The following is a 26,806-nucleotide window of genomic DNA, read 5'->3' as shown; positions in this document are numbered from 1 at the left end:
ACCATCCATTTGTTGACCGATTGCATAAGTGTGTTTGATATGCAGTTACTCATTAACTACACTTGTTTTATTCTTGTTTTTCTTAGTAGCCTAATAGAATTAAAGGAAGGACTTTAGAAGTTTGAACTGTTTTCACTATCACTTCCTCCACATTACAAATGTGCAGGGAGTGTCGGAAGATTGGTGAGGGGAAGATTGTGAGCAGACGATTGTCTGTTGAGACATACACGTTGGGGACATTAAAAAATAATGCTACCGTCATCAATGATTCATTGCCAGTAACAGGTGCCACACTGTGTCATTTTTTGTCACTCCTGCTTGCGTTACATTATACACAAATAGAAACATCTACTCTCTACGGTATGTGTTTATATCCACGTAAGGCACAATATCGCAAACAAACATGGCTGACCATCCATTGTAGGGATTAATAAAACTACACACATATTCAGAACTTTGATCAACACATTCATAAATAATAAAACATTTAAAAAAGCATAGTTTTTGAAACGCGAAGAATTAAGAGATTTTTGTGCTTTTTACATATGATTTGAATGAATGGACCGACCGATAATCTCAGTATGCAAAACGTTGTCAGCTCTGATTGGCTGCTAGCTAGCAAACACATGAGATAGAAGTAAACGAAATTACATGATTTCATCTAGAAAATTAAGATTAGAAAAACGTTGCTGCTTGAAAGTCAAAGTCACTGTTTAAAATGCAGGAGATAACCAGTATTACAGTGTTCATTTCATTTCTTCCTTTTGGCGACGTTGTTTCTCAGCGTACGTCGTCCTGGAGTTGCAAGTTCTAGTTACATGTCATTGTATGCTGATAGTGTCAAGATTCTTTCCGGTGACTTGAGCCGCAAGGAGCTGTCACCTAGGAGCTTCACCTGCCCCGGGCCGAGTGGGAGGGTCCGGCCCGGCCCGGCCCAGCCCAGCCCAGCCCAGCCTCCCTACCCTCCGCCCTCCGCGTCGCGAGGCCTGCTCTCTCACAGAAGAGGTGAAATGTGGCCCAACAGGTCGGATGGGAGCTCAGACAGAAAGAGAGCGAGCCTAGCTGTCGAGGGACTGACCAGCTTGTCACTCAGGTGGATTGTGGTGCGCGCTGCAGGCAGGAATCGAACAATGACCTCGCTGTGCTGCTGCTGCTGAGTGGGAACCTGTTCGGAGAGACACACCGATCCTCACCTCACTGGGCAAGATAGGAATTTCCCTATGGTGCCTCTGAGAGTTGGAGCACAACTCAGGAAGGAGCATTGAGAGGAAGAGTGGGAGGAGGGTCTGCTGAGGAGGAGGAGGAGGGGGGACAGTGTGGAACCGTGGAGTGGACACAAGCGAAGACATGCTTCACTACGGGCCCAGACGAACGTTTTCCAGCACCACCACCACCACTGCCGACTCGCCAGAGCCCGATAGCGAGGTAAGTCCCAGGGAGAAGACTGTCCTCTGTGTCACAGGCTTCTGTTGGTCTTCTGTCAACGCTTCATTTTGCAAACTTTGCTGCGTCTTCACCCCTCCCTCCTGTGTTTCGCTCGATGCGTTTTGACAATGTGCCTAAAACAGGATGTGTAGCCTACAAGAAGAGGCGAGTCCAATATGTGCTGCAGGCTGGCCGTTTGTCATTATTGCAACAATGTGTTGACATAACTGGCCTGTGATGACAAATGCCTTTTAAACATATTGGCGGAATGATGGGGCAAAAATAAAAAAATGAAAATCAACCTGCAGGCATTAGAACTCATAGTCATAATGTTGGGGGGGGGGGGGGGGTGTAACAGTATTGCATCTTGGCATCTTAGAATTTTAATAAGAAAAGCTCTATACAAACTTGATTTAATACCAGGGATAGGCGAGTACCGATACCAGGTATTGTATCGGGTCGATAGCAGGCCTTCAAGGTATCGGTACTCACAATTTGTTTTACAATCAGGAACTAGAAATTGGAAAAATCGAAAATTTCCATTAATTTCATACAATTTTAAGGAAAAATGTTATTTTGGGATATATAGGACTGTCATTTTTAAAAATGATCTGTTATTGTTTTTTTTTGTATGCATCAAAAGTACTAGTGGTATCGGTATTGGTGACTACTTGCACTCAAGTTCTCGTACTAGTGTCAGTCTGAAAAAAAAAGTGGTATCGAACATCCCTAATAAATTATATATTTGTCCATGATTATTAAATATGAAATTAGATTCATATATTTTTTTTAAAGAAATCAATGCAGATTTTATTTTACAAAGGTAATTTTAAAATTCTTAATTTAAAAAAAATATATAATAATAATGATAATAATAATAAACAATTATTATTATTTCTTTGCACTCCACTGATTGATATAGATATAATTTTATGAATGTCATATTTGAAATATTTCTGTATATTTTTTGTTTTATATAATAATGCTAATAATAATAGGAAGAATAAGAATACTACTAATAATAATAGTAGTAAGTATATTAACATCATTACTATTGTTGTTCTATCCATCCATCCATTTTCTTTACCGCTTTTCCTCACAAGGGTCGCGGGGGTGCTGGAGCCTATCCCAGCTGGCTTCAGGCAGTAGGCGGGGTACACCCTGAACTGGTTGCCAGCCAATCGCAGGGCACACAGAGACAAACAACCATACTCACAATCACACCTATGGACAATTTGAAGAGTTCAATTAACCTGACATGCATGTTTTTGGAATGTGGGAGGAAACCGGAGTACCCGGAGAAAACCCACGCAAGCATGGGGAGAACATGCAAACTCCACCCAGGAAGGCCGAAGCCCGGACTTGATCTCACGTCCTCTGCACTGGGAGGCGGACGTGCTAACCAGTCAGCCACCGTGCCGCCTTACTATTGTTGTTATTTTACTGAAACAATAACTTGTCAAAAAGTTTCACTTCCTATGTTTAATTTCAAAATTTCCGCGGGAATTTTTCTAGTTGTCCTTTCTATTGATACTAAAATGTATTAAATACTCAAGAGAATTAATGACAGTGCAAATATTTCACATTCCATTATAAAATCTTTACAGTTTTTTTTAAAGCAACAGCACTGTCTGTTATAGGATTGTAAAATTCAATTAACTGCTGCTAATATCAAGACGTACAAACAATAAAAGCACTAATTTTCAAATGTAATGACAGTTGGCATCTAAATTCGTCTCATTTCGTAACATTCTTAACAGTCACTCAGTTGTACTTGTTGAAAGGGGATAACCACGGTAGAGCACTTGACAAAAGTATCGGGACATCACTGGAGTCTTTTAATTTCCTGAAATGTGAGCATTCATCCCACTTTCTTAATTTATTTTTTGCTTCTCAGAGGACAATCAGACGCCTCAGATTGACTCTCCATCCGGGAAATGACACCAACAAGGAGCACAAAACTGCTAAGCCAGATACAGTAAGTCATTTTTTCATTTGTTTTTCATTTTATTTTTGCCATTGCTGAAATTCCTCATTTAGCCATGGTGCAATCCTGTCTTGACTGAATAGACTTCATCAAAAATGTACTCAAGATGTCTGGTGTGCATTATGTAATCATGACTGAAGGGCGTGTGCAATAGTGCCTACATGTGTTTCACATTCCACCAGAGTACAACTGAAGGAACTGAGAAAGGGAGGATGTATACAAGAATGGTAAAAATGGACATAAGAAAGGAAAAAAGGATGGTATTAAAAGATGAAGGAAAGAAGGATGGAAGGCTGGAAGAACGTAAGCAAGGATGTAAGGAAGGACAGAAGAAAGGGAGAAAGGAAGGAATGTAACAAGGATGTTTGGAAAGAAGGATGAGGCAAGGAAGGAAGGAAGGAAAGAATCAAGGATGTTTGAAAAAAGCAAGGAGAGAAGAAGGTAGGAAGGATGGAAGGAAAGAAAAAAGGAGGGATGGAAAGACAGAAGGAAGGGCAGACACAAGAATAGTATGAAATGAAGGAAGGGTGCAACGAAGGTAGGAAAGCAGGATGGTAAAAAGAGGAAGGAAGGACGGAAGGAAGTTAAGAAGGAAGGAAAGACGAAAGATTGGTATGTGAAAAAGGTGAGAGAAAGGATGGAAGGATAACATAATTTGAAGGTAGGACAGAAGGACGAAAGGAAGGACGCAAGGGTGTATGAAAGACTGGATGGATGCAAGGAAGGAAAGAAACAAGCATGTTTGGGAAAAAAAAGTGACATGGGAAGAAGCTAGGAAGGATGTAAGGGGAAAAATAGGATGGGTGAAGCTATGACAGAAGAAACAAGAATGGTATGAATGGAAAGATGGGTGGAAGGAAGGTTGGAAAGCAGGAAGGTAAAAAAAATGAAGGAGTGAAATAATGAAGGAAGGAAGAATGGTGTGAAAAGGATAGGAAGGACAAATTAAATGTATAGTAGCACAGAAGTGAGGGTGGAAGGATGGCAGGAAAGCAGGATGGTACAAAAGGGTGAAAAGAAGGAAACAAGGAAAGTTTCAAGATGAAGGAAGGAAGGAACAATGGAAGGTAGGACAGAAGGAAGGAAGAATACAAGGGTGTATGAAATGAAGGATGTTAGAAGGAAGGAGGGAGAAAGCATGGATGGGTGGAAGGAAAGAATAATTGACAGTAGGATGGAAGGAAGGAAGTAGACAAGGATGGCATGAAATTAAAGGAGGGAAGGAAAACAGAAGGGTGGAAGGAGGAAAAGAGGATAGGAAAGAAATACCCCCCCCCCCCCCCCAAAAAAAAAAAAAATCTGTGAAAAGTTGACTATGTTAATGCAGAATAGAGAATATGCGAGATGGGTTGAGTTGACTTTACACTTCCATTTTTCTTGCCAGCTGTTTGTTGTATTGAGTATTAAAATGGTGACGTGGTTGCGCACGTGAGTGAATGTGAGCGTGTGTACACGCTGCAGGCACTCGGCCGCTCTGTGGGTGTTTGCTGATGGTGACGCCGCCCCGACCGCTTTTGTTTGGCCTCCGCATGACGAGGTGCCTCGAAACGTTTTGGCGTCCTTATATTGCGTGTCTCTTCCTAACCCCGACGTGGACGTGGCTGCGTTTTGTGAGAACTTTGCCCCGGCAGGACTGCGGCTCACACACACACGCTGATAACACAGAGCTATAACCTGTGAGCGTGCTTCCCTTGCGGAGGGTGCGGTCACGAGTTGGGTGCGTTTACATTACTCTCAGTTTTGCGCAAAAGCAAGCTGGTAATGGAAACACGTGTTTTTTTTGTTTTTGTTTAAAAAAAAAAAACACTCAAATATCGCCAAAAAAGTTTTTACGCTCTCATGAGGTGGTTTTTGAGACGTGTCGAAATAGAAGTATTTCGCGAAAGTGTAATGGAAACGCATTCCGCCCAGCATGGAGTATAGGAAGTACGGGGCCACTCACTTTCGTGTCGTAGCTGCCTCCGGAGGGGCTAACAACAAGTCTTTTTTTAAGCACAAAGCGATTAAGCTATGGCGCCAATATGCCGCCGTTCAATGCACGTTCCATATCGTTACATGAGAAATGGCGCCGTTGAAATCCATCCGTCCGCACCATAACACGAGTTATAATACACAACCCGACCGATGAGGGGAGGAAGATGTTTTTAAAGTAATATTAAGAACTCCGGGCGTCTGTCTTCCGTAAACATCATGAGCACATCCTACGGAACTGCGAGATCCCGCGAGACGGGACATTACGAGAATTGCGCCTCAGAAGCGAAACGCTCTTCAATGGAAACGCTGGCAAATCGAAATAGTACAATATAAATATACAATATAAAAACTGTAATGGAAACGCATCTAAGGGACGATATGTAGTGAGAACAATGACAGGCGAGGAACACGTTTGCCTCCTGTGATGACGCCTATTCTGAGACGGACGCACAATAAAGCCTTGAGTCACATTAGTCAGACTGCATGTGTTTGACTTGAGCACAACAACGATCACAATGTGTTTTTTATGGCTCATTAGGTGGAGATGTGGTCATGGCAGATAGCACACTGATAGTATACTAAGAAGGACTATGGCACTCAATTTCAAAATTTCACATGGAGTTAAAGGGAAAGTCAACCCAGACAAAAATGATTGACAATAATATGTTCTATGCAGCCCCACTCGTCTAAATACGGTATTCTGGTAAAAGCCAGCAACTTTTCGCAACATCAGAAGGCGGCCATTTTGCCACTTGCTGTCAAGTGAAAAAGGACATCACAGTTGCTCAGGGAACAACCAATCACAGCTCAGCTTCAAAAAAACAGGTGAGCTGTGATTGGCCGTTGCCTGAGCCCTGAGAAACTGTGATGTCATCTTCAGTCAAATACAAGTGGCAAAATGGCCGCCCCCTGAGATGGATAAAAACAGCTGGATTTTGCCTCATAACTCATATTCCACAAATGTAATATTAATCAGAATGTCAGGTTTAGACTAGTAAGGTCACAAATAACATATTATTGTCAAGAAACTTCCCCTTTATAATAGACATTGTAATTCATTGAAATACACTAGCTGGCCGGATAAACTGTTGTATTTAAAAGCCCACAGAATCTCAGAAAAGTGAGTTACATTTTTGCAGTTATTTAATTATATTTATATCTTTTAACACTGAAAAAATGACACTTTGACACATTAAAGTAGTAAGTTACTTTACAACATTGTTAGTTTATTGTTCCCTCAAAATAACGCTAAATACAGCCGTTAATGGCTAAACCCCTGGCAACAAAAGTGAGTACACCCCTAAGTGAAAATGCCCAAATTGAGCACAGTTAGTCATTTTCCCTCCCAGTGTCATGTAAGTTGTTAGTGTCGGGTGTGAATAGTGTGTTAAATTTGGTATTGCAGCTCTCACACTCTCTCATACTGGTCATTGAAAATTCATCCGGGCACCTCATGGTAAAATACTGCCTGGAGATCTGAAAAAAAGCTGTAACATTTTTAAACACAATTAAAAAAAAGTCTAGTGTAGGCCCATATGTGCAATTATTTATGGTGATAATGTTCATTTTATTTCATTATTTATAATAAACCAATTTGTATGCGATAAATTAATAGCACTAAAAATAAAAATGAATACGGGGCAAAAAAAAAATATATATATTTTTTCATTCAATTTATTTTCCCCCCTATAAATTCCTGGTGGTAATCTCCTTGTTTTTTTTTTATTATTTTTTTTTACACATTACACATCAACTCAACTCTATTAAAAAAAAAAAAAAACGACACATGAAGAATGACAGGCAGCACGGTGGCTGACTGGTTAGCACGTCCGCCTCCCAGTGCAGAGGACGTGAGATCGAGTCCGGGCTTCGGCCTTCCTGGGTGGAGTTTGCATGTTCTCCCCGTGCTTGCGTGGGTTTTCACCGGGTACTCCGGTTTCCTCCCACATTCCAAAGACATGCATGGCAGGTTAATTGAACACTCCAAATTGTCCATAGGTGTGATTGTGAGAATGGTTGTTCGTCTCTGTGTGCCCTGCGATTGGCTGGCAACCAGTTCAGGGTGTACCCCGCCTACTGCCCGAAGCCAGCTGGAATAGGCTCCAGCACCCCCGCGACCCTTGTGAGGAAAAGCGGTCAAGAAAATGGATGAATAATGACTCAATTTTAAATTGCTCATGAAAGTAAAATAAAAATTGTTTTTAAATAAAGGCTTAAAAACATAAAATATTTCGAAATTAAATGCAAATATCTCAGATCTAAAATTTAAATGCAAATGAACTCTACGTAAATAGTGACCCTTGGTACGTACCACTAATCACTGATCTAGAGCAGTGAACACCACTTTACTCTTAAATTTCATTGACAGACTCCCTTATTGTTCATTGCTAGCTGCATGCAGTTGGATTTCCGGCAAAGTGTGAAGCAGTGCGGCCAATGCGGAGCTGCTGAAGTTCACGAGGTTAAAAACTGACTTCCTTGTGTCCTCTACATGGAGGTCAAAGTTAAAATCAGACACAAGAATGCAAAAGCTTCATTTTGCTTAGTATGATCTTGTTATGCAATTTAAAGCACTTAGTGAGTTCTTTTTAAAGTGGTGTTTTTGAATATTCATATTATTGTCAACTAAAAAGCACAAAGTTGAGAAAAATGTTCTCAGCTTATTCAGTTTCCCTGTGAAAAAAAGTGAGAACTGTTTGTTTTCCTCTCACCGGGATACACAACACACCATCACATTACGTTTGCAGCAGCATGGCACAAAATGGACGCCAACCAAGTTATGTACGTGAGACACAGTCGCATAGTCAGAAGTCGCCTTGACTCCATTGGAATTTATTACCACAAAAGTTGTTGTTTTTTTCCCTCCAGTGGCCTTGACTGGCCGTTGTATGAAGGCTCTTTGTGTCGTGTCCTTCATGATAAAGTCGTGCAATACAGACAAACTTTTGTGAGCGCTCAACCACTCAGTAAATCGCGCTGGTGTGTAATTAAATCCAAGACCTGTATTTAAGTTGTTTGTACTTGTCAAGCGCACACTCACTAACAGCCACAATATTAGGTACACCTACCCGATATGAGAGCTGTTATTTTCAGTATTATCTTTGTAAAAGCAGACTTTTTTTTAAAAAAGCATTTCTGATTCCAAGTTTGTCCAAGTGTATCTAATGAAATATTCTCCTCCTGGCAACAAAACAAAGAGGAGCATCTACTGTACTCTTTCCGACAAACTCACACGGCTTCGGTTTCGGTGAAATAAAACCAAGTAAACACTGTCGAGCAGTGTGTATTTAAACACATTGTGACAGTCAGAGTTGGCATTTATTGTTGCGTTGTTGAGAGCTTTAAAGAAAAAGCCGCTAGTGGAGCTTTTCTCAGGAGTCAGGTGAAGTGTTGGAGAAATGAGGGGCTGGCTTGTGTCCATACAACAACACAGTTCTCTTTGTTCTGGTCCTCTTCATTCTTTATCTGCGCTGCATGTGAAGACTGACGCCTCCTTTGATGGACAACAGGTCCGGAATGTTAGTTGGGATTGGCAGGCAGTCGGCCTAAAACCACTCTTGTTTTCAATCATTTCGGAATTTAAACCACCATGACTCAGCATTATTTAATGCTAATATTGAAGATCTCTGTACAGGATGGCTGGAAGAAGAAGAATGGGGTCATTCAAAGAGAGAGGCCGGCTGGCAGGGAGTCACCCAATCAGGTACAGTGAGCAGACGCGTATACGCCCACCGGCCACAGCATTAGGTACACCTGTACTATCTAATAAGAGCAAGGTATTTAAGAAATTAAATCTTATAGATTCATGAGCAGTGCGATGAAATACAAGTTTAATTTGTTCCATGACCACATTTGTAACGCAAAACACTCATATCTCAAATCATCTTTAACCATTGAAATCAATGCAAATGCCATTATTCCGTTCCAACGTCCAAAACCCAACCAAATAGTTAGTAATTGTTTTTTAAATAAGGAACATAACACTCTTTGTACTTTATAAAAAATATATAGCTGTAATGTCATTAAATAGAATGTAAAAAATAATTCTGTATTAATTGTTGTTTTGCAAATAATTTATGCCTGTTGTTAGTACTGTGCTTTTGTTCTGTATGTCTTTATATGTCAATACGTAATTTGTGTTCAAACATCAATTGCTTAAAAGATTATGAACAATTAATCTTCAAATTTCAAATTAACATTACAATGTGCCAAAATTCAATTTATTATTATTTTATTTTTTATTTTTTATTTTCTTACAAAGGCTGCAATGTGGTGGTGGTGGGAGGGGACAAAAAACTCAATTTTAGTTGGTTGGTAGTATACATATTTTATGTGTTTATTGAGTGTCTAGATAAGTTGAATGCGAAGTGCAGTACACATGTTTACATAATATTTTTTTTCATGAAACAGAATTTAAACACAGTGTAGAACAAACAAGAATTGAATTGTGTTGGATTTGTCTCATGTTAAAGTGCATTATCCATGTATGTAAGGTTTTTCATGTTTGCCACTTCACTAATGTGGAATGCGTGTTGCAATATACACCACACATACTGTCGAGGTGCACCACATTTAAATATGACATATTCAATATTTGCTTTTTTACACTGCCGCAGTCTGCTTTGGGTCATTCGGCTGCCGGAGGCCAGAAAGGCACAAGAGACAGCAGCTCATGTTCGGGGTGGCAGGAACATGACACCCTCAATTCACTGTTTTTTGTGTGTGTGTGTTTTTTTTTTACATCCGTTCACAACTTCCTGTTTCCACTGTCGAGCAGCAGTGCTGCAAATATTTGATGTTGTGCACACATGTAAGCGTGGGCAACATAAAGGCCTCTTACAGTCAGTGTGCTAATGGAAAGCCGTTTGAAAATTTTGGTGATATCCAGCTAAAAGTCCATAGTACACCCTTTGTCTTTTGCTAGAACATTAGGAGAATAGCAAGGGCGCACTAATAGAAGAACTATCTTACTTGTATTGTTTTTTCCACCACTGCCTTCCGCTACTGAATGACATGACTGCACATTAGTGGTACGTTGGTGGACTATTACCAGACTACTACTACATGTTACTAGTGAGACAAAACTGTGCACTATTTGACTACTGTTAGTATTACTAATGATGAAGTGCTAGATGTTAACTAGTATTTTTTTTTTAATGTTACTCATAATACCAGAAGCACGTAGGTCTCAAGTAGAGTAGTTTTGCCCTTGTAGTAATGTGTAGTTTTCCTACTAATATGTGAAAAGTGTGAGTTTTTAAAAAAAAAGAAAAATTAGTATATGGACCTTAAACAGGGTATGAAGAATATGAAATAAGTGCTCAAACAATTTCCAATCCTGTGCAGTAGCGGAATGATAGTGTCTTACTAATAATGCTAATAAGAAATAGCAATTGACTTCCTGCAATCTTGGGTCAATTTGACCAGTCATACAAAATGTCTGACTCTAAAACACAAAATCTAAATGTGAATTTCATTACTCATCATTTTATTAATAATTATAGTTGTTTATTGAGTCATTAAACTTACTACTTAAAAAAATGTAGTCAAATCTTGGGTCAATTTGACCCGTTATGCAAAATGTCTACTCTAAAAAACAAAATCTAAATGTAAATTTTGTTACTCATCATTTTATTAATAATTATAGTTGTTTATTGAGTTGCTAAACTTACTACTTAAAAAAAAATTGCCAGTCGAATCATGGGTCAATTTGACCCGTCATATAAAATGTCTACTCTAAAAAATAAAAAAAATCTAAATGTCAATTTCGTTACTCGTAATTTTACTTGTTTATTGAGTCGCTAAATTTACTACTTAATTTATTTATTTTTTTACATAACAGGAGGGTTAATCCGAATAGTAAGGTTATGGAATAAAAGGTGAAATGGCTTAAGTGCACACACACACACACACACGCACACACACACACACACACACACACACACACACACACACACACACACACACACGTACACACACTGACCGTCCCAGCTGAAGGAAACCTGAAACCGAAAATGTTCTTGTCTCCCTCAGCACCCGGGTGACATGACCAATGGGCAGCTCGAGCCCTCGCTGCAGCATCACGGGCCCAAAATGTACGGCGTGGTGCAGAGTAACAACCCTGACAGGCAACAGCGAGTGATGGCGCGAGAGTGGACCGTCGGTCACCTTCATGATGAGATGAAGTACATCAGGGAGGTGAGCGAAGGACCAACGCAAAGCAGTACAACACGTTGTTGTGAAATGCTCTTGTTTGGTTGTCAGATGACGGATCTTATCTGCTTGCTTTCTCTCGCTGCGCTTATTATACAGGTGAGAGATTCGCTGGAGAAGGTCAGGGAGCGCATGTACGGCCAGTTTGGAGGCATGCAGCAATCTGTGCAAAAGATGTCACAGGAAATAAAAGTAAGTCGTGCGTGGATTGCTTTATGTGAGCATAAACACACTCTCTAGCCTGTATCTCATTGGCCGACGAAGTTTTGTGAGCGAGTTTTCGTCAGGGTTTGTTCAAGGTCGCAAACGGTTGCAAAAACGTTCGTCTTGTCAGCAAGAAAGTCACAATTTCTTAAAATGGTTTGCCACCATTAAAACTATTGGCGAATATCTTGAACGAACCATGACGGAAACACACTACGTTCGCAAACACTTTTGCTGCTCAGGGAGATACGGGCTTGTGTTGCGAATACAATCACAATAGAAGTTATTTAAAAAATAAATATAATATATATAAATATAATATAGATATCGAGCTCACCAAAGCTGCCAGCTATTGTACTTTTCCCGAAAAACGCTTTATAGTCGAACAAATGAAAAATCCAATTTGATCAAAATGGTACATAGCCTCATTTATTCACTTATTTGAAGACTTATCTATATATGTTAAACTGGAGCATACACTGGTCCGTAGAGGTTTTCCTTTTTTGCTTACAATAGCTTACTTCAACTTCCAGGATTCCTCATCGTAGAATCCACATGTTTTTCTTGCTTTGCCCCGGTAAATCCATCTGTATTGTATCGTACCAACTAGCTAGCGCTAAGCTAACCTAGCATCTCCGGTCCAGCGCCCAAGTGACTAAACTCCACCTTCGTTTGCTGCTGTGATACCGTGAGAGGCCAACAGTGAATTAACAAAGACAAAGTCGTTGATAAACTGCTTAGAGGGGCTTTATTGACTGACTCCTTAACAGTTTATTGCTTTTTAGCTGGCCAAATATTCCCACTTTCTGCTTTTATGCTCGAATGTCGTGCGTTTTCACTCGTATGCATTTCCCACAGATATGCTGAGACGTGAGCGTTGCCACCCAAATATTCCTCTCTGACAATACATGGGGATGATCTATGACCCGTTCCGAAAATTCTGATTCAGCTCTACTAATGAGAATACTCTCACTGTTACTGTCCACCATATTACCATCACCGCTAACTACTCCATCGTCATCAATGAAGCGGCAAATCATTTGCTAAACGTGGATGCGTGTGTGTTTTACAGACTGCCAACTCCCGCCGCAGAAGTCTGGAGTCAGAGGTGAGGGTCCGCACAGCCGCAATGGAGAGATTTGATCAGATGAACAGCTCCCTTATATCATCCAATATCGGCCTGCAGGTAACAAACTGTGTCCTTGCACTTGTAAAGACATATTATGCATAGTTCTACGCTTAGAACAATTTTGTTGCCCTTGCAGAAATCCCTTCTGGAGAACTGTCAGAATCGAGTGGACACCAGGGAAGAGTTTAAGACTTTGCGAAGCACTTGTGAGAAAACGCAAGAACAGCTGAGAGACAAAGAGAGAGAGTTGGCCGCAGCGCATGCAGAAAACCAAACGCTCAGACTTCAGGTTTGCGTGACATCACTGTGGAAGTACCTGCTCTGACACATTCATAGAAACTGTTGTCACTTGTAGCTGGTGTGACAAGTCGGCCTGCTCGGAACAGGCGATAAGAGACGTTGGACTAGTTGTGCGGGATTTTGTGAGAAAAGATTAGACTTGGAACACACGCACACACACACACGTATTGTTTACATGTGTCCCGATTAGCTCGCCACACCACATTCTGTCGTAGATACCTGGGACATAAGTACACAGCAAATTCTGTAGTGTTAAATTGAATTAAAAATCTAGTGTTAATTATTTGGAGTTACTGGGTGTTGATTTGGGTGTTATTTGAACACTCAAAGTGAAAAAAAAAACCTGTACGTGTGGTGTTATTTGAGCGAGTCAAACTCATTGACTCCAGGCTCAGTGACCTTATACATCCGGGGGCCCTTTTCTCTCTTTTGTACCTACTGCTAAGTACTAGGTTCGAGTCCCACTGTCTCCATGTCAAGAAGTAAAACTAAAACTGTGAGAAATGAACACAAAAAGGAATTAAAATAACTCTTTGTATTTGAAAGTGACAAAAAAAAACTGTGAGAAATTAAAACCAAAAAATGAAAGGAAATAACACTTTTAAGTGTTAAAAAAACACTGATAATGTGAAAAAAATAACACAAATAATAAAAATAATAATAACACTATGTGTGTTGTAAATGTCACTATACCAATGAATTAATTTTTTACACTTGTGGAAGTGTAAATTTAACTCGGAACTGGTGAGAAGTTGAGAACTATATAAACTCAGAGAAAGTGTTGAATTTAACACTATGGGAGTTAAATATACACTTCCGGTTTTACTGTGTAGAAAGAAAGAAATCATCCAATTACAGTTAACCTATAGTAAATAGGGACAGAGCTCTGTCACAAGAATTATTTACATCCCAATAAAAAAAAAATAACCCACTTCAGTCCTATATGGACTTATTTTTCCTTCCCTTTAATTAATCACACACTTGTATAAAGCACGTCACCATCCGCCATTATAATCAGACCACATCAGCTCAGTTTTTTTTATTTTTATTGTTGTCCAGGTGGAATCTTCACAGGAGGCCAGCAGTAAGGCCCTCATGGAGCTTTCCGTGGCGCTTGAAAGGGACTACCAGGAAAAGCTGCTGGAAGAGCAAAGGAAACACAGGGAGGAGATTGAAATACTCCAGGTCTGTCTGCGCTGTTTACTTTTTGATCAATGTGATACATCTATTGCCAATAGACACAAACCCGTGCTTCATAAGAACATGTGTTGGGAAATTTCAAACAAACATCAGAGCAAAATTTTTATGTATTTGCTTACACAGGCACAACTGGACGACTACATCAGACGACTGGAGGAAGCAGAGATGAATATCACGATCGCAGAGGCTAAAATCGCTGAGCGGGATCTGAGGATCGGTGAACTTGAACGCCTGCTCGACTGCATGGGAATGGTAACCATTGTGGGAAAAAAAAATCCATATTATATGCATGATACTGATATGACGGATTCTACAGGAAAAGAGTCAACTCCACCAGAAACTGCAGGAATGTGAACGGCGTCTTCGCTTGTTGGACAGGAGCGATACACCAGATGGAGCTACAGCCAACAGGTATTTGAACAATGTCCGAAAAGTGAAGACAACAAGCTGAACGTCTGATCAGTGTCAAAAGAGCAGGGTTGGGAGGGTTACTTTTAAAATGTAATCCATTACAGTTACAAGTTACCTGCTTAAAAATGTAGTTAGTAACGTAATCCAAGTATCATAATATTAAAGTAATGTAACTGGATTACTTTTGGATTACTCCAATATTGAGTATGTTAATGAAAACTAAATAAAAATAAATATCACCACAATATATATTCTATACAATGTGCCCCTGATATTTGCGGGTGATAGGGACCCGGGCAGACTACAAATAGCAAAAATCCTAGTGTAATTATTGATTGATTGAAGACCATATACTGTTTTTTCAAACTGTCACTGAAAAAAAGCGCACCTCATAGATAGATAGATAGATAGATAGAAACAATGAAGATGATGATGCATGACATCAACTGCAAAATGAACTTTTATCCCAGTCACAACTTTAGCCGTGTATATGTTGTGCATGATGTTTAAATAGTGAATTGGCGGGAGGAAGATTTGTTTGGAAGGTGTAACTCACATTATGGTTGTAGGCTAGCGGGCTAGCTAGCAAGAAGCTACAGCGCGTAGCATGCCGCTGGACTCTCAGCTCAAACTTTCGCTCCGAGTAAGTTCCAGTGAATACCGGTCGCCATTTCCTCCTCCCGTCCGTCCGTGAAGCTTTTTCAAACTGCCCGCGTGTGGAGGACACGACTAGTCAGTTCGTTCGTTCCCTGACATGTAACAACAATTGTAATCCCTCGAAGTAATCCCCATTTTTAATAAATGTACTTGTAATCTGATTACACGTTTTCTTCCTGTAACTGTAATGGAATACAGTTACTTTTTTTTTCGCAATCTGATTACATAACGGCGGTACATGTATTCCGTTACTCTCCAAGCCTGCCAAAGAGGAAAGACAATGTTTGGTAAACACTGCTTTCCAACTTTTGTTGCGGTGAGCGCGACACCATCTCAGACCAGTTGGAGCTAACAATGACTGCTGGTGGTCCGCAGGTCCCAAGAGCTACGGGGTGAAGCCGGAGATCTTCGAGAGAGAATCAAACACTTGAACGACATGGTCTTCTGCCAACAGCGGAAGGTCAAAGGGATGATTGAGGAGGTGAGAGGGGTCATTTGAGGTTGTGTTTTATAATCCACGAGATGAAACCCTTGTTTTCCGAGGAAAGAGACGATTCCTTTATTACCCGTAAAAGTACTGAAAATGCTGGGATATGCTTGGACAGGGTTTCAGACTGCCCCTAAAATTTGAGACATTTTTCACACTTGTGCAACCTGTAAATTTGGCATTTTTTAAATGACTGTCATTAAATATTTGTTTGCTGCTAACAAGCTGATTTAGTTTGCTAAACAGGCACCATTTAGTCAGTCATTTGGAACCGGTTCAGGTTTGCAGCAAAGTATGTTTAGAGGCTGTTAAAACCACCACAAATAGCGCAAATTATTTCAGCATGTAAAACAGACACCCTGTGTGTGACATGAGAGCAAAAACCACCGCTGAAAAACCGACAAAATGAACACAATTATTTCACATTGTTTACTTATGACAGGGAGGAACAAGCCCACATAGCAAAATCGGCACTTAATTCAACACCTACAAAGTTACACTTAACATTTGAAAAGTAGCTTTAATGGTCCACAGTCCACACTAAATATATTTTTAAAAGAAAACTCTTTTGAAAGTGTTTTTTTTTTTACACTGAGATGGAGTTAAAGCAAATGTGACGGTAATTGAAATGTAACACTTATCAACACTGGTCAGTGTTGATTTTACACTACACGTGTAGTGTTGAACTCCTTCTAGTGTTGTACTTTTTAACACTCAAAACGAGTTGCATTCATTACCACTATAAATGTTAATATTAAATAAATAAATAAATAAATGCAGTGTCAATTTAATTAAGATCCCAATTATTTCCCACACTTTGCAATAGACTATTAATATATATATATATATATATATAAAAGACATTTAACATTTTATAAGAAAGCCCTTTTACCATTTTAGCTATTTGTAGATAATACTAATGAAGAGAGTACAATTCAATGGACATTTTTTTTAAAATAATATATTATTGCTATTAAATGTTACTTGAGTAATTCTTTTTGATAAAGTAATAATATGTAAGTAAAATGTACTTAAGAGTTCTCATTAATATTTCAAAGATTTATTTTTGACATATTTTCTGTATAATTTTTTATTTAAAATGCATTTTTTCTGCTTTTATAATATTTTTATAAAACTTAATCAGAATTTCTGAGTGAAAAAAAATGGTACTAGGGGTTTTCAAGTAAATATCACTCCAAAGGTTTTTCAGTGTAATTCACAATTTTCAGATTATATTGCTGACAGTTTTTCAATGTAAAAAATCAAAAAATAACATCACACATCACACACTCAAACATGTAAAAAAAATCTTTATTGTGTTAAGTCAATGTCAATATATATATATATATATACAGTATATATATATATATATATTATATTTAAAATGCATTGCTGCATGTACATCATTTTCTCCATCCCTAATTATTTTCATTGTTGACAAATAAACAAGAACAATTTAAAAAAAACTTTCACTGAAATGTTGGCGTTTTTCAGGTTACAAAACATCCAAACCCAAAAATATATTTAGTTACAGTTACTTTAGTGGGGAGTGGTAACCATCTCAACAGATCAGAGCGAATCCAACTAACTTCATACAGAAAAGGCTGTTTTCAATCCCAGCAATTTATTGCGATGAGGCGATAGTAGTAACCACTAATCCACTGGACTGGCTAGGACAATACCAACAAACATGATCTGACTTGATGATTATCTATCTTTTCTTCTTGAAACGGTGAAGGTGCAAACACTTCGAGCTCAAGTTGCTGAGAAGGACATGTTCATCTCAGAGCTGCTGGACCGAATTGCAATTGTGGAGTGTGAGGTAAGACTTGGTGTGTGTTCAACACGGGCTGGTGCGGTTAACAGTTCTTTTGGTGCTGGATAGTAATGGATGTCGGTGTCGTCTTTGCATGAATATGACAGTCTTGTTTCTCCTTTTCTTTTCCTAGAATAATGAATTAGAAGACAAGCTCAAGTATTTTATGTCCACACAGAGTAGTGAAGAAGAAGATTTGGACTTCGGCAAGACAGGACTAGTCTACGATCCTCTCCCAAGGTAAGAAGCGACGTTGGGTGGAGTGTTTCGTCCCATTTTTTTGCGGGTTTTGGGAATGAAAGCGTCGCCTTGTTTGGTTTAACGTGTGACTGTTCAAACAGAGTTGAAGAAGTACCAGGGTGTGATGTTGAATCTCCTATTCTGCATGAATCAACTCATCTTCCTCCTATTGCTGAACATTTATTTGTCATCCCTCCTCCGCCACAAACACGACCTCCGCCACCCCCCGATCCTCTCTTACCGTGCACATACGTTTCTCTACCCCCCGATCCTCTCTTACCTTGCACATACGTTTCTCTACCCCCCGATCCTCTCTTACCGTGCACATACGTTTCTCTACCCCCCGAACCTCCTTTATCACCCACACAACCTCCCCTACCCCCACTGCCTTCATCACCCTCGCCACCCTCGTCACCCACACCACCTTCATCATCACCCACACAACCTCCATCATCACCCACACCACCTCCATCATCTCCCATCGAAGAACCAGACAGACCTATCCGCCGTCCTTCCCTCTTTCTTACAACGGATTTTCATCGAAGAACGTTCAAGTATAACACGCCTCCTCCTAGCAGGATAGAGTCCAGTTTACTTCGCTACACGCCCCTTGAGTACAGCCGCTACCTTGAGGCCAACCCGATGCCGCAGAATGAAACGTACTCCTACACCCGAATGTCATCGGAATCCCAAAGTTACGAGAGCCGGCCCATAGACGAGGTGGACGCTGGGACAGACATTCAGATGACGTCGGATCAAGACGAAAGTTCGACCGCCTCCAGGAGAGCAAGGTCAAGGCTTCCGTACCTTGACACGCCATTCGTTAAACTAATGGAAATAACTTCAAATATCAAAGTAGAGTGATTGGAAAGGAAACATTTTCAGTATACTAGTGTACAGTCATTAACCTCAGCACTTACACTCTCTCATTACATTTTATTTTACTGGCTGGAACAACTTTACCCTTCCCTACCAAAACCTTACTTTATTTTGTATGAATGACTTTACAGAAAATTAGTTATTTATACACAAAGTACAGGCCATTACAATGTCTTTTGAGTTATTAATAGTCGTTTTCTTATTCCAGGTTCATTTGTTACCCATGTTTCAAGTTTTTGTACTAAGCTAGCTGCTAGCGTCTTATCAAAAGCTAGCATAAGACAAAACTGCATTATATGTTTACTTTGATTTTGTTTCTCATTTCTTTGTCCCACTTTGTGAACATGTAATTCGAGTTGATGTTTGCACAAAGTACTATAATATAAAATCATATTCTGTATGTGTATATAAATCTCATTTTATGAGTCATATTTGTAAATAATCTTAAGGACTATGTTTTGATTGTTTACGATAAATGTAGCTCACACTGCTCAAATGAACTAAAGAGGGAGAAAAAAATGAAGGTTTTATATGTGTATTTTCTTTTTTTAAATGTTATATTGGCTCTGTATTAAAAAAAAGAAGAATCATATTTTGTTATTTTTTACATTATGCACAATATATTTATTTACATGTAATGTGCCTTTTGGGGTGGGGAATACATATTAAAAAATGATATAACATACAACTGGGCATGTTTGAGATGAAATTGTTGGTAATCATCTTTTAATCGATATGATGACCTGAAAAAGGTGACCGCTATTTGTGAGCCACAGACACACATCAGATCACATATGAAATAATGAAATAATTAAAGACCATGCCATACAGTAGTAACCAGACCTCCTCAATTTACCCGACGATACATTAAATCTATCATCATACATTGAGTTATGTCTAATGTTGATATTGACTCTGATGACATTTTTTAAACTATACTCAGACTTGTGTTCTCTCTATTATTCAAAGTTTTTATTTAAATTGGACTGTAAACACAGGTAAATTGTGTATTTATCTTAAATGCCTGGTAAAAGGGCTTTATACATTACTTTTGTTTATATTTTCTGAATCTGTGAATAAGAGTGCCCATTAAAAAAAAGAAAGAAGCTGTTACAGTATATAAAGCACTGGCAGGTTATTATGCTATCGCTATGCCAGGGTTGGGCAACCTGCTCCATTTTACAATTTAGTCCACTGAGCATTTATATTAGGGGTTACCATCGTGGTGCCTGCAGATCAACCGCAAGGGCCACATGAGTAGCTTTGCGGGAATGCTCTAGAAATAACTCACCATTCATGGGACAGTGTGATTTATTTCCAATTTTGTAGAGGCAATCATTTGAAAATGTAAACATTTATGATTTATAAAATTATTTATATTGTCACATTTATCTGTTTTCCATCTTGTTAAGTCATTATTTTGTTCCCATTATTGTGATAAATCATGAAAATGAACGGTCTTAAAATAGATTAATACCACCCATGATTGATAATTAAAGATAATTTGAGCAAATCAGCCATTTTAGAAGTGTGTATCAAGTGGTAGCCATTCACTTTAATCAGTACCATTACCCTTTCTTCAATTTCAAAAAGGTTGGTGACCCCAGATTTATATTATTAACAGTCCTGTGATTCAGGGGGGTTTCCCTTAAAATTGGTCAATTAAAATGTCTTTTTAAAACTGACTTATCTAATTACATTTTATATAATATAAATAATAAAATGGAAATGTGTGTAAAGTAGAACATTTTATTTTTCAGTTCATTCTAAATCTAATGTGACATATTTAAAAAATGCATTTTAACATATTTAAAAAAAAACTGCATGGGAATGGTAACCATAAAATATATAAAATAAAAATAATAAAATGAAAAAAATAAGCATGAATCATACTATTTTCGGTATTTTACATACTACAGTATTTCGATTTCATTGCTTGCCTACCCCTCCTTTATTCAATTCAGAGTAATAAATATTTTGAATAACAGTTCAGATGATGCCAGCGATAATAGTTATGGATTTTGAGATATTGGTGCATGTCATTCATGTCTTGAAAACGACACTATGATGAATGAATAAACAATAAGTGCACTGTAATCTATATCAAAAGGTAGCGTACCGTCTGGCCTGTAGAGGGCGATCGAACACACTCCCCAATCCTGTTTGAATGTATCCTTATTTTCCACCCAAGAAGAAGAATCCTACTTTGAAACGTTCTCCCTCCGACACATGGCCCTTTTAATGGGGTTTATTTAGATTTCTCCTGCACTCAACGGCTTAGAACCCCGTCATATTCACGGGCTACTATTTGTTTGGTGAGAAATGCCGCGTTGAGAAAGGTGCCGTGTCCCCGATGCTTGAGAGCGTCTGTAGCTAAGCTTGTTTAGCTCGCCAGGATGTCCGAGCGCCAGGGACAGGTGGGAGATTTGAACAAGCAGAGCAGAGAGCAGCTACACGAACTACTACTGCGACAGAACAACATACTCGCCGACAAGTAAGACCTGCAGTGGACTTGAAATCCACACACACGATGTTAGCCAGGTTGAAGGTAGTAGAGTGAAATGGATGTGGAATTCCGTTTAAACAATTCCATGATATCATCCATCTCCATTCTCCGGATCCATGACAGTACTACGGTACTAGTATACTCATTGTCCTCACAGTTCAGCGTACTATTTTACTAGAACGACTATGTCTTACTTTACTTAAGTTGTAACGTGTTTTTCGCTACAGACAAGTACGACATTGTTACTACTGAGGTAAAACATCTAGTGGTCACGTTGAAGCTACTACTACTGCGTAAAACATGCCTATTAGTTTGGCCTACAGGTTCCCTAGGAAGTTTAATTGTGTACTGTACTAGTAGGCCAAAATTGTCACTACAGCTACTTAAAAAAAACCGTATTCTTACGTTACGTAAGAATGCATTGACATAATTTAAATTATATACATTTTTTTGTCTTCCAACCAGTGTTGAATGGTTATCATCAGTCAGTTTAAGGGCCACAAGTGACATTATAAGGTGTACAGAGCTTGAGTATGGCGACCCCAAGTGGACAAAAAAACAACAACCTGGCACTCACGTGCACATATTAATGTTGATTTGTTTCAATATTAAGTTCTGTTTTTGTTTTTTGCAGGCAATTAATACAATCTCTTCCTGACAAGGGGAAGCGATTAAGGGACTTTGCGGAGAGGATACGCCTCGCCATTGAACGCCGTGATGAAGAGGAGAGGAAGCAGAGTTTGGTGTCAGCAGCCAGAACACAGTTTCAGTCCAAGTACCAGCGAGCCTTCGCGGGGCAGCACCGTGCTACGCAAAATGAAGCAGCTACATCACAACAGACTGAAAACTCGACTGTCTGTCTTCATGGGAAGGAGGAGGAAGACGACACTGCTGAAACCATGGATACGGCTGTCTCTGGGGCCTCCCTGAACTCTGTCAGGACAAAAGAAAGCGACCTTGCCGAGGCCTTGGAGCGGGTCACAATCTCCACTAGCGCCGATGACCATGGCAAGGATCCTGGTAAAACTACTGCAACAGACAATTACTTTCTCAGGAAGCACACACCAAAGAAGCCTCACGTTGTAAACGTCCTGGAAAGGACCGAGGACTCAATGACACCCGGAAGGCCAAAATTCAAACCAAACCAGTGAGCAGATCCGATCAATCATTATTGAGACATAGCAACAGATTATTAATGTCCTTCAATGACCTTGGTTGACCTTTTGTGATTTTCCAGGCTACCAACTAGAGGCGGCAACTCCCCATCTGGCTCCTCATCACCCGGCCAGTCGTCCCAAGGCTCGTCTCCGCTCTCCGCGCAGGCTCGGCGGGCGCGTGACAAAAAGCACTTGGATGACATCACGGCCGCAAAGCTGCCTCCCCTGCACCACACTCCAGCCCAGCTTTTGTCTCTGCAAGAGTCTGCTGACCTCCTGAGAGCACAAACTAAGAAACATCAGGTGAGTCCATTCTTGCAGGCGTCACACATTTTCTCTACGCACTTCTTTACCAATTCATCATCCGCTACAACTAAATGAATTTTTCATACGATCTCATAAGAGAATTGAGCTTATCTGCCCTTTACCTGTCAGTGACGTGCAGTAAGGTTCATGACTGCTGAGACACAAAAATATGAATCCAAAATTGCCCAATGATGTAGTGTATTCTCTATATACCGTGTTATATTTTACAATAATACAGAAATATATTTATGATTCCATATGTACCTGTGGCGTATTTGGTATTCCACAATACAGACTGGGCAGAAGCAACGGCATGTAAATATTATGAGGAAAATTATGAAACACAAATGTAAATACTTACTCTACCACTAGTCACTTAAAATGTCACTGCCAACATAAGAGGCTTTCTTAAAGGGACAGTTACCCCATAATGACAGGGTGGACAGCAAAATGGTCAATATAATTATGAATATAGACTATACATGATCAAAATGACTTGTTTGATCAAATAACGTTTTGTGGACAATAAAACCATGTAAAACGTATTATTTCGTATTATTTAGCCACTTACTACATACACACACTATATTTAGCAGAGTAGTGTGTTGCAAAATTGTGTACATCCAATCAAAAAACTTGTATATGAAGGAAACAATTTTAAGAGACATGGAGGGAACATTTTAGGTTAAGAACAATGGAGAAAATGTGGTATTCAAAAATAGCATTTGCAAATATGTCTTGTTTTTAAACAAAGTGTAGCGCTGTTGACCATTGCTGCTCTAACTTGTAACTTGTAAGGTAAAAAACACATTTACAGTTATTAAGTGCAATTTTTTTGTAGTTAAAAAAAGCTAAGATTTTTAGACAACAGTGAAGTAAATTTAAATAACATTTGAACATCTTGTGTGGGCAGGAAGATGTCATATCCTTCTAAGAACGCTAGGGGGCAGCATTTAACTTGCATTCAAAGAGACTGCATGTTGTTCCTAACAAAGTAGTGCTCATAATCATGGACACCTGTGGACCACGTTAGCAAGTCATGACAGCCTCTTCCTCCTCGCTCTTTGCCTTGAACCTACCGTGTCGAGCCTAGTCCTGTGTTGTGGTTCACGGCAGGAACTGCGGGCCAAGCAGGCAGCACAGAAACTGTCGGAGGGGTTGAAGATATCCATGGGGAACTACAATCCCGACGGCGGCCCCATGGCGGCCTACAGAGAGGTTCATGACGAAGGAGTGCAGCCCTCCTCAGAGGAAGACTGATCCTGGACGGTCAGATGGGAGAAAGACCTGCTTGTTCCTTAAAGGAGAAGTCAACCTTCAATATTTCAGAATATGTTATATGTGACCTCACTAGTCTTAACATGACATTCTGATTAATATTACATTTGTGGAATGTGAGTTATGCAACAAAATCCATCCATTTTTATCCATCACCAGGGACAGCCATTTCGCCACTTGCTGTCGACTTAAGATGACATCACAATTGCTCAGGCAACGACGATGTTTATTATGATGATTTTCACTCGACAACAAGTGGCAAAATGGCTGCCTTCTGATATTGATAAAAATAGCTGTTTTTTGCTGCTTAACTCACATTTTACTAAGGCAAGATGAACAAAAAATACTGTATTTAGATTGGTGGGGCTGCATAGAACAACATATTGTCAAAAATGTTTTTGGGTTGACTTCCCCTTTAAGGGCTTTTACTCCAAGGGTATCCTTGAGAGGACGCGTTGCCTGGTGTGAACAGTCAATGTCTTAAAAACATGGCCGTTGGACTTTGAAGGACACAAACTTGGTGAAAACCGGTGCAGTATTTAAAATAAACACAATTGTAATGAAAATGGTGTCTAGCGTATTTAAAAAAGGATCAAAATAGTTAGCAATTCTGGCACAACAAACGGTGCACCTTGCGAGCTTTTACAACAAAAATTAGCATTTGCGTGTAAGAAGTGCCGACCAGCCGGCTGCTACCAGGTCGTCCCGATTACTATATATTTATTATTTATATGTTCTATTGTACAATACATAACTGCATTAATAATTTCATACCTGTGGATAGGAAAAAAATGCAGAAGGGCACTCTATGAAGACAGCCTTTCAAGTATTCACACTCCATTTATTTATTTATTTTTAATAATACATTTTCCCTTTGTATTATGTTAATATAACCCAACAGCCAGGGAAATCAGTTTCTTCCTTGATAATCTAGTCAGGTTTTGATTTATAAAAAAAAAAAAAACTGTACACACTGTGAAGGTAGCCTGGAAATCCAGAATCACTTGCGGCTTTGCCGGAGATTGAGTCCGGTCAATCGCCCTATCAGTCGCATTTCTGAGGCGGGGCAAACCTGAGCTAACAGACAGTGGAATGAACCAATGAGCGAAGAGCGGAGTGACGTCAGAAAAGAGACTTGTTGAAGTCTTTTTTTTTTGTTTGTTTTTCCTGCGGAGACAGAGTAAAAATCCAACATCCAGGGAAAGAGAGACAGTAGTGAATGACTTATGTCGTCGTTGCGTGAAAAAATTGAAGAGTCAAGAGTGACGTTGCTTACCAAGACGACGTCACACAAATAGAGGAGTTTGATTGGCCGGCCTGTTTTACGGCCGGAGCCATTGGCTGCACATAGCGTCCCCTTGTTAATTTAATTTTAAAAAAATTTTTTTTTTTTACTTGTTAACAAATAGTGACCACCCCGCCTCCGGCCTTATACTAACTGTCTATGAGCTTTATATGTCTTATCTGTACGTATACCGTATAGTTTATACAGTAGCCTGCTCGTGAGGTGGGAGGAGCAAGATGGCCGCCCTGTGACCTCAACGACTTGCATGGGCTTGTATGGCCTATTGGCTATCCAGTCATATATTCAGGTCAGTGGTCCAGACCCACTTTCTCTTTCAAGAAAACATTGTTACCCATTAAGAACACTAGGGGGCACCATTTTTCCATTGCAATGAGTTGGTGTGAGGTTAATAGCTTGGCATGCAGCTCTAAGGCACTGATTGTTTTATTTTTCCCCTTTCACAATTGTCCAATGTGGCCACATTGCTCATTGTGCCTGTGTTTCCTCTAAGAATGAACAAAGAACAAACTTTGAGTAAAAAAAAAGAAAAGAACACATTGGAATGTTGAGTTATAGCAAACATTTGACTGTAGTTCAAATCCCGTTTTATAGTGTTTGCTTAGTGCAAATATGCAGGTTGGTATAAACCTGTGGAGCGGCGCGGATGATGGCGCTGCTTGTCTAAGATCACGTGAGGCGTTATCACGCAGAGATCAGTGGCGCGCTCGATAACGGTCATTCCAGGAGGGAGTGAAATATTGAAACATCTGGACTGCATTTGAACGGTGTTGTTGTTGGCTGCGGTGGCGGCCGCCGTGGGCGGGCAGCATGGCAAATAGCGTCTTTCGCCTTTGCTAATATGTGGGAGATAAGATGTGCCAGCTACAGCCGGTACCTTTCCCGTCATCCTTCATCCAGCACTCAAAGCGCTCGCCACGTTAATTCAAACAACCTGATCCGAAGAGTGGGATCACGCAGGTCAGAGTGACGTCTAAAGATGCCCCTTGATAACCTTTGGGAAAGGTTGCTGAAATCATCCTCCTGATTGCTGATAGGCTCCAGAGTGGCCCGTGTGCATGACGTCCAATAACAAACGGGCTCCGCAGAGGATCCTCATTGTGCTGGAATTAATCACAGCCCACCTCGGTGACTGTTCCCAATTACGGGGCACTTTTTTGTCGTTAAGAAGGAAACGTTCACACGCTTTCTATCAAAGCTTTCACATTGTCCACTGATGAGGTTGTTTATACTTCAACTCGGGTCCCCGGGCCCCTTGTCTCGCATTCATAAGCACCCCGTGAAGTAGTCTGCAAGTGATTTGCTCCAGCTCTCGCGTCCGAAATTACACGTCA

The 26,806-nt window shown here is 39.8% G+C and overlaps 2 protein-coding genes across 5 annotated transcripts; both read left to right on the top strand.

Annotated features, from left to right (window-relative positions):
• Positions 1-994: 994 nt before the first annotated feature.
• Positions 995-19,615, top strand: myzap (myocardial zonula adherens protein). Of its 4 annotated transcripts, none has more exons than XM_077563790.1 (14): positions 995-1,425; positions 3,323-3,403; positions 9,021-9,089; positions 11,420-11,584; positions 11,699-11,791; positions 12,876-12,989; positions 13,069-13,221; positions 14,292-14,417; positions 14,556-14,684; positions 14,749-14,843; positions 15,876-15,981; positions 17,726-17,809; positions 17,982-18,043; positions 18,622-19,615. In XM_077563790.1, the coding sequence occupies exons 1-14, from the start codon at positions 1,348-1,350 to the stop codon at positions 18,905-18,907; spliced, it is 1,641 nt and encodes a 546-aa protein (XP_077419916.1). In that variant the 5' UTR covers positions 995-1,347; the 3' UTR covers positions 18,908-19,615. The 4 variants fall into 4 exon arrangements, with proteins under 4 accessions (XP_077419916.1, XP_077419914.1, XP_077419915.1 ...); XM_077563788.1 differs by having other exon boundaries at positions 18,145-19,615; XM_077563789.1 differs by having other exon boundaries at positions 17,937-18,043.
• A 1,467-nt stretch (positions 19,616-21,082) lies between these two features.
• Positions 21,083-24,729, top strand: polr2m (RNA polymerase II subunit M). Its single transcript, XM_077563792.1, has 4 exons — positions 21,083-21,416; positions 22,063-22,575; positions 22,666-22,888; positions 24,008-24,729. Exons 1-4 carry the CDS (start codon positions 21,319-21,321, stop codon positions 24,149-24,151), a joined length of 978 nt encoding a protein of 325 aa, XP_077419918.1. The 5' UTR covers positions 21,083-21,318; the 3' UTR covers positions 24,152-24,729.
• The last annotated feature ends 2,077 nt before the right edge of the window (positions 24,730-26,806 follow it).

The sequence above is a fragment of the Vanacampus margaritifer genome, chromosome 4, assembly GCF_051991255.1.
Source record: "Vanacampus margaritifer isolate UIUO_Vmar chromosome 4, RoL_Vmar_1.0, whole genome shotgun sequence".
Taxonomy (NCBI): Eukaryota; Metazoa; Chordata; class Actinopteri; order Syngnathiformes; family Syngnathidae; genus Vanacampus; species Vanacampus margaritifer.
The sequence above is the reverse complement of the archived record's forward strand: the minus strand, read 5'-3'. Positions and strand labels throughout refer to the sequence as shown.

Bases quoted from the DNA above. Each gene is read 5' to 3' on its own strand.
- myzap (XM_077563787.1), top strand. From the start codon at position 1,348: ATGCTTCACTACGGGCCCAGACGAACGTTTTCCAGCACCACCACCACC. The intron at 14,844-15,875 runs GTATTTGAACAA...GGTGGTCCGCAG, and splicing joins GATGGAGCTACAGCCAACAG to GTCCCAAGAGCTACGGGGTG. The intron at 18,044-18,144 runs GTAAGAAGCGAC...CTGTTCAAACAG, and splicing joins GTCTACGATCCTCTCCCAAG to AGTTGAAGAAGTACCAGGGT.
- polr2m (XM_077563792.1), top strand. From the start codon at position 21,319: ATGTCCGAGCGCCAGGGACAGGTGGGAGATTTGAACAAGCAGAGCAGA. The intron at 21,417-22,062 runs GTAAGACCTGCA...TGTTTTTTGCAG, and splicing joins AACAACATACTCGCCGACAA to GCAATTAATACAATCTCTTC. The intron at 22,576-22,665 runs GTGAGCAGATCC...GTGATTTTCCAG, and splicing joins CCAAAATTCAAACCAAACCA to GCTACCAACTAGAGGCGGCA.